Below are 12,528 nucleotides of genomic sequence, written 5' to 3' on the forward strand. Positions count from 1 at the left end.
CAGAGCAGAGTGGTCCCTTATGTCCCAGAGTATCTTGTATTGTATGTCACCAACAAGAGGTGAAAATGCCTTACTTCATGAATGGTGCTACTGTTCTACTGCCCCTCAGTTCACCTTTTCTGTTGTTTAGGGTGGACGTGACACATAAATATATCCAACAATAGTTAGATAATATGGATTGCATACAGTGATCTCTGACAACCGAAAGTACAAGTGGACTGGCAGTGGATTTTTCTTCCGATCTAATCAGTGAACTGCCTGATATGAAGACAAGCTATTTGGCATTAATTTAGGTAATACACCAAAGAAACTGTAGAAATTAATGCAAACCCTATGTTCTGTGAATTAGTCTGCTACTTGGAGACTGTTTGTTTTGTTCATCAGTACAGAATGATGCCTCGCAAATTTTCACCGGCATGTACTATATGTAGGTGTAGGTGGTGGAGAGTACAAGATGAAGACCACTGCTCACCCTCCTGCAGCTCAGGCATCCACTGCCTGAATAAGACATATTTCCTTCTGAAAAGAAGCAGAAGACACAATAAGTGCGGAGGTTTGTCTGGGATTGGAAGAGGCTTATAATGGACCCAATTGGTTTTGCTGCTAAGAAAGTGAAAAGGTGCCCCCTCAAGAGTTTTCTCCTTGGCTGGTTTGACATAGTGGGTGAAAAAAGTCTTATCAGCTGCCTCTGCAAGCTGTGTAGATTCAGAGGGACACCCCCTCTCTCCCCCCCCCTTCTCACACACACCCACAACTCTCATTATGCATGATACGCTTACATATTCAGGTACCAAGCATGAGAAAGGAGTTTGGCTGTTGTGAGACCAATGTTATGAATACAGTTGGCAAGATTTCAGTGAGCTCATTTGTTGGCTTTAAGGCGGATCTGAAAAACATTATCTTACACTTTAAAATAATTAAACTGTTGTAAATCTCTTTGATATTGTTAATACTGCTGTTAGATGTTTCCATTATGTCTGTTCTCTCCTCTGTGCTCTATGGTTGGGCCTACTAAAGTTAAAATAAATCCTAGTTTAAACTAAAAGAGAAGGGAAGCTGATTAAAAGGACCAGTAGTAAGCGCAGTGTTGAAGGCAAAAGGTAATTGATAGAGCGGACTGACACCAGTGGCGTGTAGAGATTAGACTTGGGAGAGGGCAATTGGATGCTGAGTCAATGAGCATAGACCAGAAAAACACACAGAGAAGAAGCAGATATCACAGCGTGCCTGTGGCATGACCCTCCACCGAAGGACTGAACTGGATGACTATGGGTCCCTTTACCTCCTTTATTCATGTTGTACCTTGTTTCCCTGTCTTTCCCGCCTCTAAGGTGTTGAGTATATATTTGAAGACAGTGGTTTGAGTGGGGCTGGGGAGAATCAAGGTTTGGATTCTGAGGGGTTTTCATTTTGAACACCTATATTCTTTAGCAATTGTGACCTCACCTGCTTAAATGATTCAGTGTTTTCCTTGTTTCTTTCTCAGATATCTTACAGATTCTGGGTGATATTGATGAAATGTCTAAACGTAGACCAGAGATTCTCGCCTTCTTTGCTGTGAGTATGCAACATTCTTTTTTTAAAAAAATATTTTTATTGAGTTTTGCAAACAAAGAGCAACATACATTGGCATCAAGTTCAGCAGGAAATCCGCCCATCGGTAGTGCAACGAATCTGTAAGGGCACATTTAAATACATAGATGCCCCATCTGTATCATACAATAGTATCCACCCCATTCTATGAGCAAACGATAGGTTGGCTATTCTTGGTCGCTGAGTTCAGAGTCTGAAGCATCGCGTGGGGGTTCACATGAGTATGCAACATTCTTGAACCAGTCAAGGGTTTACTTCTGCTTCCTGGATGGTGCTGGACTTGACAAAAAGAACAGAAACTACTCTTCCAAGATAATGAATTGTTCATACTGCCAATCTTAGTCTTCACCTTTTTAAAATGTTTTATATAGGTCCAGGTAAAATCAAGAACAGGTGATGTGGGCCATTTCTAACTTTTTTTGACTGCTTAGATCCATGTTTCCAGAACGCCTCTTAAAACTTTGTTCACAGTGTTGGCAATATGAACAGGGAGCTCTGTGTTTTAATTTGATTATTAGTCCACAGATCGCTACTGTTCAAATTTATATTGAGACCTCTGCTCCAGTGAAGTGTTAAAGAAAATCTGTGCACATGGCAGCCATAGTTTGAAAGTATTTATTAACAACAACAAAAAAGTGAGTCTGTGAATCACGTAGCTGGGCAACAAGGGGATGCCCTAGCACGTTGTGAGTGTGTAAGCTATGTAAACAAGGACAGAAGTCAAATTCATATATTTTCATACATGTGGCTCCAATGAACATTATGTGACAAAACAAAAACAAAAAGGATACACAGGATCTGAAGTCATGAAATACTGTATTAAGCAACCTATAACTGTTACAAGAATGTAAACTTTCAGCAGTGAGCAAGCTATTAAAGAATTTCTCACCTATCCTCGGTCTCAAGCTAATGCACACACTATATGTAATCCAGTGAATCAGATGCAACCTTTTTAGGTACTGATGTTAAACACAGTAACAGGCAGGCAAAGCGTATGCCACCGAGGATAGAGTGATGGCATTTCAGAGGCTGCACCCTCTTTATCAGACATCACGTCCTCTAACAGAAAGAACAATTGTTACATTGTTAGGTATGAAAGCTTTGTGCATTGCTTTAGTGCTGCACTCTCGACTGCACGTGTCCATTATAGGAGTGTCTATCCTGGCAATTGTCACAAGTGATGGGTCAATGGGAAGATCTAATATTTGTAGAGCTCAGTGTTCAGCGCAGTTTTAGAGCTGAGGGTAAAGCACAATCTCAAATAGTGGAGGTAGGAAGCTGGCTCTCTGTATAGTGTACCAAAACGAGGTACGCTGTGCAGAGTGTCCAGGCAACCCTGATTGGTTCACAGAGGCAAAAATGATAACACTAAATGCTCTCTTTTGTGGTAGTGTGGGTGAGCCGTTTAGGTTTATCTGAGGGTAGTGATAAGTATTTGTTGTACTCACAGATGTAATAAATGGGACATATACTCAAAAATAAATCAGAGACCAATTTAGAAAAATAAGTCATATTTTTATGTAAATTTTGATGCCAAGACCTTCGTTATCAAGTAAGTACTTTTTTAAATATCGATTTTTACAGGTAAGTAAAATGTTCACTTAAATGCGTCTTTACGCTGCAATACTTTCCTATGGGAAAAACGGCATAAGTTGTATGGTTATTTACAGTTGGTTTCTGGGGTCTCCTTCTGGACTTAGAGTTGTAGGGGGCCAAGGTCCAAAGTACCACCAGCCGTTACTCGGTACCTGCCCTGGGGCATCCTGGTGCAAAGGTCCTGGTTGGACTGGTAACTTTGCACGCTACACCGGTAGAAAGAAGGGGGCCCACCTTGAAACAGGTTGTAGAGAGGGACTTGGGGACAAGTCCAGGAGCTCCCAATGGGGGCTCAGGTCCTAAGGGTCCTGGGAGCAAGGGGGGACAGCTGGGTTTTTTGGTACCTGGCGTGGGAAGTTAGGGTGCAGATTAGATAGGTTAGCCGGGCTCTGTGCATCCAAGGCCCTCGCGGTTGTCAGTCTCGCTGATTGAAGGGGCAGAAATCAGGACAGCTGGGCCATTCTGGAAGTGGGTCTCTACTGTCCTGACGTCCCTCAACAACTGCTCAATCTCGGTGCTATTAGAGTCCCCACTGGACTTAAACAGGCCTTGTTTTCTGAAAGGGTCTGATACTCCAGGTATTGGTGCTGTGTGGCTCCGGTCGGTCCTGGTGTGTCCTCTCTGCCCTTCAGGAGCACAGGTACCTCTTCTCGGGGCTGCTACATTGGGCTAACGAGGGAGTGGCAACACGGTAAACAGTACTCTGCTTCTTCGGTGCCTGCGGACTGCAGGGGAGTAGCTCCTCCACTGCAAGGGAGATTGCTGGCAATTTGCGAAAGGATGGCAGTCTACCTGGGTTCTTGGCAGATACTCAGCTGCAGGATGAGTCACTTGGTCATGACGATCGATGCTGGCGCAGGCAGGGTTTGGAGCCAAACGTTCACAGCAGTTTTCAGTTCTAGCTTCCTGGCGACTCTTCTTTCTCCTCTTCTTCTGGATCCATCAAATCTAAGTTCCTGGCATCAGCTGTGCCTCTAAATACTTAATTTAGGGGCATTAAGAGGAGTGACATGTAGTAGCCAATGGGCTACTTACCTTTAGGGTGACTGCACGCTCTATATGACTACTTTCTGTGGGAAGTGGGCATAACCCTGACCCAGAGAGCCTAATTCCACCAAAAAACAAGATGGGGGCATTCTAGTTTTTGTGTTCACATCAGATAGCCCACCTTAGGGGTGGAACTAGCCTGATTGGGAACACGCCTCCTGACTAGCTAATTTTCCCGCCTGTCCTGATGTCAAATTGGCCTCAGGGCAGGGGGTGGTATCTCCGAAGTCTGGGGGGAAGGCGGTCTGCATATCAAAGGTGGCAGAGGCCTTTGAAGCCTCCTGCCTTGATTTGCTGATTATTTAGCCACCCTGCTTGGAGAAGGTGAGAACACCTCTGGCCGGAGCATGGGCTCTCAACTGCAAGGGGTCAGAAATCTGTCTGTAGTGGAAAGCTGTTCTACACAAGTCAGCCAGTACACAAGAGGTTGGTAGGCTTTCAGGGGGCTCCTCTAAGGTGCCCTCTGTGTGCATGTATTAATAAATCCATCACTGGAATCAGTGTGGGCCTATTAATACAAGTTGAGTTTCAGTGAAACCATCATGTAGCTGGGTAACTCGTAATCACCAGTGCCCAGTACATATACTCAAGATAGCTTCCCTGCTTACTGGCAATGTCCAAGAACCAACATGGACATCACAGAGGCATATCTGCTCATGCAGATATGTCCTCACATGTAATATAATTCACCCTGCCTTAGGGCTGTAAGGCCTGCTGTAGGGGTGACTTACTTATATTACATGCAGGGTCTGTAGGCATGGCACACAGAAGGTGTGCCATATCATGTCCTCACTTTTCTCAGCACCATGTCACACAATCTACGATGGCAGCTTGCATGAGTGTGGTGAGGGGTCCCTTAGGGTTGCACAATACCTGCTGCAGCCCTTAGGGACCCTGTTTAGCCTCCCTTCTCTTGGTACTAGGGGTACCATTTACTTGGGACTTACAGGGGGTGCTAAAGTTATTGCTGATTGGGGGAACAAGAGAGAAAGAGATGTGGACTGGGGACCTGGATAGCAGGAACCCAGTGCACTTCTGTTAAAAGTGCATCAAATACCAGACAAAAAGTGGGAGTGATCATGTCAAAAAGGGGCATTTTCTTACAGTGGAACTCTGAGAATATGTTACAGGGAAGATCGTATGCCATCCCACAAGCGCACGTGACATCACCACAGATGCCTCAATCGAAGGGTGAGGGGGCATCACTAGGCAAATTTGACTGTTCAGGGTATCTGAGTGCAGCAACAGCAGAAAATTCATATCAATTTTGTAGAGTTGACAGTAGTACAGTTAGGACTCACATCACTTTACATGCATCAAGACAGTTCTAGTAAGAATAGACAACACATCTTTGATTGTTATCATCCAAAAAAAGGAGGCACTGACTTCGCTCAGCTGTTGGCATTGTTGCAGTCAGTATGGCATTGGGCCAAATGGCATCACGTCTTGCTCCTAGCAGAGCATCTGCCAGGGATGGACAGTGACATTATGGACGTGTTAAGCAGGACACATCAACCAGTACACGAGTGGGAGATGATCCCCAAGTACTTCCATAAATGGGGGATGCCCATAATTGATCTGTTTGCCACCAAAGAAAACTCAAAATGCCCCTTCGCATCTAGGTATCCACACCCAAAGTGCATCAGCAACACACTATGGATGAACTGGTCAGGGATATTTGCACATACTTTTACTCTATTTTCTTTCTTCCCTTGTGTACCGAGGAAGTTTAGACAAAAGGCCATGACACTAATTTTATGGCTCCTAGGTGGTACTACAGCCATGGTACTTGGTGCTACTGCAAACACCTGTTGGTCCACAAATCTGAAAGAGACACGTTAGTGATAGATTCCTTACCTTAGAATATCCTCAGGCGTCAGACTGGATCCGGAAAGTTTTTGTCAGCAGTAAAATGTAAAATCTAGTATTTGTAAAGCGCACAGCTACCTGTAGGCATCCCGGCGCTGGGGGCCATCAGGAAGATTAAGCGAGCTATTGCCCAGAGTCACATGGTGCTGGGCTGACCTGCCACCGGTGCCGGGGATCGAACCGTAATCCCCAGCCTCCGGTGTCAGTCGCCCTGGCCGCTGCGCCACACCTCTTCCCCCTGTGCGTCGGTAGGCGCCGTTGTACAGTTCTGCGTACGTCACTGGCGTCGTAGCCGCCGAGATTACGTCGTCGTAGCTACTTAGATGCGCCCATGCGCGCTGATATCAGTTCTTTCTTTTTCCGCGCAGCAGCGCCGATCCGAGAGAGAGCGGTACCCCTAGTTAAAAGTTTTAACTTGGTTTCTGACAACTTGTTTTGTCGAGTATTCGACTCCTGGTGCAGTAGGGATGCCCGGGTTTAAGTCCTGTAGGGCCTGCCATCAGAACAGGTCGGTAGCGGACCCGCACGACGCGTGTCTCTTTGCTTGGGGCACGCCCATGACCCCGAGGCTTGCCCCGATTGTCGGGCCATGGCACCGATAGGTTTGTGGGAGCGTTCCCGAAAGTTGTTGGAGGTCCGGCAATCGGTTCCGCACCTATCGACGTCCCGCTCCCGTGGGAGGGCAAGGGACCGGTCGCGGAGCCATCAGCATCGCTTGCTGGAATTGGGGACAGGCAAGTCAAGGCGCCATAAAAAGTTGAAGAAGCAATGTCACTCTTCCTCTACCCCTCACCGGTCGCGGGACGCGCGGTCACTCCCCCGTGGCTCCGTTGGAGCCTCCGTTGTTGCCTGCGGTCTACCCACCCTTTCCAGGCCCGCACGCAACTCCGGACGAGGTACAGGCCTTCGTGTCTTCCTTGCGCCGTATGTTTTCCCCATTGGGTCCCTCCGGATTGCCTTCGGGCCCCATTGGGTGGATTTGCCCCTGTACCGCCGCCTTTGTCCTAGGCTACACCGACACCATACCCTGCGGCGCCGCCGGCCTCGGTGCCACTGCCGGCCTCGGTCCCACCGCCGGTGCTGGGCACGGCATTGACGCCAGACGGCACCGAACCAGGATTGGTCTCTTACCCCTGATTACATTTCTTGGTGGGGAGTTTGTCCCATTTCCCTGGGTACCTCGTCCTTACCGGCCCCTTCAACAACCGATGGATTAAGGGGAGTACTGGGAGGGGTCTGAAGACCCTCTTGCAGCTCAATTTGAGGATGAGCCTGAATGGGAAGGCGACATGGAGGGTCAAGTGGATCTGGATTTCTCTCCACACCCTGGGACACTGTCCCCTTATTCCGTGGCTATGGAGGAGGTTTGGACTTTTTCAGTGGTGTTGCGTAGGGCGGCTGAAGCTCTTAACCTCGAGCTCCCTTCTGTACCTATCCGGACCAATCTCCTGACCGAGGTGCTACAGCCACCATCCTCCTCTGCGGAGTCGTTGCTGCCCTTCACCGAGGCGCTTACTGACATCCTGTTGAGCACCTGGAACAAACCTAACACAGGGGTTCCTGTAGATAAGGGTGTGGCACGCCACCATCGCTCAGAGCCGGGCGACCCCAGCTTTCTCACACAACACCCGACGCCTGAGAGTCTGGTTGTCCAGGCTTCTGCCTCGCCGAGCGCATTCCCTTCTGCTCCTCCGGACAAGGAATCTAGGAAACTGGAGCAGTTTGGGAAAAAGATTTTCACTTCTGCCAGTTCCCGGTTGCGAGCGGTGAATACTGCATGCCTGTTGTGCCGCTATTCCCATTCTGTGTGGGACACCGTGGCACAGGTGTGCTGTCTCAGTGCCCTGTGGAAGCAAGGGCGGTTCTTTCCTAGGCCATTACCGAAGGGAGAGATGCTGCTAAATTTACTAGTGCCCTGCCGAGAGAATCGGCTGTGTCAAGCCCACAACGGAGGAGCTCCGCCGTTACGCTTGGCTCAGAACTACTGGCTTCTCCGTGGATGTCCAGAACACTTTGTTGGACATGCTCTTTTATGGCACACGCCTCTTTGGTGACAAGGCGGATAGCACCCTGGAACGCTTTAAGGACTCTCGGGCTACGGCCCAGTCCTTGGGTCTCGCCACCACGCGTACTTGCTCGTGGTCCGCTTTTCGCTCCTTTCGAGGTCAGGGTTGAGGCGCCCAAGAACGTTCCTTTCAGACCCGCAAGCCTGCGCAGCCGCAGCCTCAGCACAACCGCGGACGTGGGACCCACCGCGGTGGATCTCGAGGACAGCGGGCGGGTCAATCCACCACCGCCCCTGCTGCCGCCGCCTCAAAGCCTTCCTAGTCCGGTCTTTCAGGCCCACCAGACGCCAGTGGGTGGCAGGATTTGCCATCACCTTCCCCACTGACGCACTATCACCTCGAACAGGTGGGTTCTGCAAATAGTCCGAAGGGGCTACTCCCTCTCCTTCAAGTCTACCCCTCCAGCCATGCCACCTCAGTACCACCGCATGTCGGGGGATCAATTGTCATTTCTCCAGCAGGAAGTTGCGGCCCTCTTGGCTAAGGGTGCCATCGAGCGCGTTCTGGTGCCAGAAGTAGGTCGTGGTTGTTATTCCCACTACTTCTTGGTTCCAAAGAAGGACAAGGGCCTGCGTCCTATCTTAGACCTCCGAAACGTCAATCGCTTCCTCCGGAAGGAGAAGTTCAAGATGCTCATGCTTGCTCAGGTCTTGTCTGCCCTAGACCCGCAAGACTGGCTGGTAGCGTTGGACTTGCAGGATGCTTATTTTCATATACCCATCCTGCCGGCCCACCGGCGCTACCTACGGTTCACGGTAGGCCACGAGCACTTTCAGTTCATCGTGCTCCCTTTCAGCCTTACCAGCGCCACTCGGGTGTTCACGAAAGTGATGGCGGTGGTCGCAGCTCATCTGCGCAGATCAGGGGTTTCAGTCTTCCCCTATCTCGACGACTGGCTGTTGAAGGCGGGCTCGCCTCAGGCAGTCGTCTTCCACCTCCAGAATACGGCCGACCTCCTGCATTTACTGGGGTTTTCCATTAACATGCCAAAGTCGCACCCGATTCCCTCTCAAAAGCTCCTCTTCATCGGAGCGGTTCTGGATACGGTGCAGTTTCGGGTTTATCCTCCCGAACAGGGACATTCGGGCTGTGATTCCGATCTTTCGCCCTGGCCTGGGTTTCGGTCAGGAAGATCCTGAGGCTGCTGGGCCTCATGGCCTCCTGCATCCTGCTGATCTATCATTCCAGATGGCATATTTGGGCTCTGCAGTGGGACCTGAAGTTCCAGTGGATGCAGCATCAGGGAAACCTGTCTGACTACGTCCAGATCTCAGAGGGCACTGCACAGGACTTGCAATGGTGGCTCACGGACCAGCGTTGGGTCAGCGGCAGATCCCTCTCCCTTCCCCAACCGGAGCACACAGTAGTGACGGACGCGTGCCTCCTGGGATAGGACGGCCACATGGGAGAGGCGGAGATCAGAGGCCTCTGGTCTCCGGCGGAGTCCAAGCTCCATATCAACCTTTTGGAGCTCAGGGCTATCCTACTTGCACTGAAAGCATTCCTTCCCTCTGTCAAGAGGAGAGTAGTGCAGGTGTTGCCAGACAACACCACCACCATGTGGTACTGCAACAAGCAGGGCGGGGTGGAGTCGTGGACCCTATGTCAGGTGGCTCTACGTCTCTGGACGTGGCTGGAACGTCAAGGCATTTCCTTGGTGGTTCAACACCTCGCAGGTACCCTGCACGCCAGGGCAGACAAACTCAGCCGCAGGTGCATGTTGGATCACGAATGGCGTCTTCACTCCAAGGTGGCGCAAGGTCTCTTTCAGCAGTGGGGAGAACCTTGGTTAGATCTTTTCGCCACCGAAGAGAACGTGCAATGTCAGCAGTTCTGTGCATTGGAGTTTCCAAGGCGGCACTCGCTCAGACGCTTTTCGTCGCGAGTGGAGTTACGGTCTATTGTATGCCTTTCCGCCCATACTACTTCTGCCCAGAGTGCTGAAGAAGATCAGACACGACCGGGCCCAAGTCATTCTTGTGGCACCGGACTGGGCTCGAAGAGTTTGGTATCCCGAGCTACTCAGTATGAGCATGGATCCCCCGATCTGACTGCCTCTTCGGGAGGATCTCCTGTCGCAGCAACTGTGGACGGTCCTACACCCGAACCTGTCCAGCCTCCACCTCCTTCCGTGGATCCATTTGACTTGCCTCCTGAAGTCTGTAATGTGATTCAGGCAACCAGGCGTCATTCCACTAAAACGGTATACGCCTGTCGGTGGAAACAATTTGTGGCATGGTGTACAGCGAAAGCTGTAGATCCTCTTGCTGCCCCTCTTTCTGAGGTCCTATTGTTCCTTCTCTCTTTGGCCCAGCAGGGCTCTGCTCTGGGCACTATCAAGGGCTACCTTTCTGCTCTTTCAGCCTTTCTTAGGCTGCCTGATCAGCCCTCTCTTTTCAAGTCCCCGGTTGTCAATAGATTTCTCAAAGGCATTACTCACCTTTTCCCTCCTATTCCTTTTGTGATGCCTCAATGGGACTTGAACCTGGTTCTCACATACTTGATGTGCGCTCCCTTTGAGCCTCTTCATAACTGTCCTTTGCGGTTATTAACTTTGAAAACTGTCTTCCTGGTGGCCATCACCTCCGCTTGGCGGGTGAGTGAGCTCAAAGCTCTTTCCTGTAAACCTGCTTTCCTGGCGATTCATCCGGACAAGGTTGTGCTTCGGCCTCGCCCATCCTTTCTACCGAAAGTAGTCTCTGCCTTTCATCTCGGGCAAACTGTCACTCTGCCCACTTTCTTTCCACCTCCGCACCCTTCGAGAGAAGAAGAAGCTCCACCGTCTGAACCCAAAACGTGCGCTTTCGTTCTATCTCAACCGCACACAACAGTTCTGGGTGGATGACCAGCTCTTTGTTGGTGACATGGGCGCCAAGAAAGGCCGGGCTGTGCACAAGCGAACTATCTCCCGATGGGTTGTCTTGTGCATTAAAGCCTGTTACTCTCTGGCTAAAAAGGAATCTCATGTTGGGCTACGCGCCCATTCTACCAGGACGACAGCAGCTACTACAGCATTGGGACGCGGTGTCCCCTGCAAGACATCTGTCAGGTGGCCACTTGGGCCTCGTTGCATACTTTCACTAAGCACTATTGCCTTGACGGTCCGGTCCGGAGAGACGGCTTATTTGGCCGTTCCGTTCTCCGTGACTTTCTGGTGTAATCTCACTTCGCAGACCCACCACCGGGGTTGGTATTGCTTGGGTATGTATTCTAAGGTAAGGAATCTATCACTAATGTGTCTCTTTCAGATGCACAAGTTACTTACTTGTGTAACGATATATCTGTCGGAGACATTAGTGATAGATTCCTTACCGCCCGCTCACCCTCCCCATTCTGCGAACTGTTCTCTAGGGTTCAGGTCATCCCTTTCAGGGCCCTAGTTCTATTGCCCCAGTAGTCGGTCTCTGGCATGGCTCTGTGCTCTTAGCACGAAAAAGTTGTGTACAGAACTGAGGTCAGCGCGCGTGGGCGCGTCTAAGTAGCTCTGACGACGTCATCTCGGCGGCTACGACGCCAGCGACGTACGCAGAGCCGTACGACGAAGCCTACCGACGCGAAGGGGTACTGCTGACAAAAACTTTCCGGATCCAGTCTGACGCCTGGGGATATTCTAAGGTAAGGAATCTATCACTAACTAATGTCTCTTACAGATATATCATTACACAAGTAAGTAACTTGTGCATTAAGTTGCCTTTGAGACCAGGCCTACCAACTCAGCATCCGGGTTAGCTGAAAGATCAAAAGTTAATGAACCATGGGATTTAGCACCTGAGGTCTTAGAGTTTGGCAACTTGTAGAGGAATATATGCACTCTTTGCCCGTAGCTCGTTGACATACTGCACAAATTAGGCATGTCGCGAAATGGAAAAGATGTGTACATTGCTGCATGAGTAAGCATATACAACCACTGCAAGCATCGGTTCAGGAGATTATCTGCTACTTCTAACACTACCAAAAAAATAGGATTGGTGTACACATCTATTAGGCATCATTTGGCAGCAATAACTGCTTACTTAACTTCTTACATTCAAAAAAGACAACATAGATCTTTGTTCAAGATCCCAGTGCAGAAGACTCATGAGATCTGAGTTAGAGCCATTGCATACATGATAGATTGATTATCTCTCTTGGAAAGTAGCATTCCTTGTGCAGGGCTAGTAGCTACATGCTGAGGATGAAGCTGATTTTACCATCAAAGGTTGTCTCCCCATTGCTTGTCATTCAGACCATTGACTTAATTATTTCCTTTCCACACACTCAAACAGTGACGAAAACAGCATTGCACAAGAACATGTAAAGAGGGCTCTAATGTATTATATTTACCCTACCAAATCCATTCTCACAACCAAACAATTTT

At 49.4% G+C, this 12,528-nt stretch overlaps 1 protein-coding gene across 1 annotated transcript in view; it reads left to right on the forward strand.

The window, feature by feature from the left end:
- The window catches only part of INTS1 (integrator complex subunit 1), a 625,364-nt gene that overhangs the window by 579,964 nt on the left and 32,872 nt on the right, over nt 1–12,528 (forward strand). Inside the window, exon 45 of the mRNA XM_085629257.1 lies at nt 1,487–1,557. Within this exon, the coding sequence (XP_085485383.1) occupies nt 1,487–1,557 (71 nt within the window). The remainder of the gene's footprint in view (nt 1–1,486; nt 1,558–12,528) is intronic.

This window comes from Triturus cristatus, chromosome 10, assembly GCF_964204655.1.
Source record: "Triturus cristatus chromosome 10, aTriCri1.1, whole genome shotgun sequence".
NCBI lineage: Eukaryota > Metazoa > Chordata > Amphibia > Caudata > Salamandridae > Triturus > Triturus cristatus.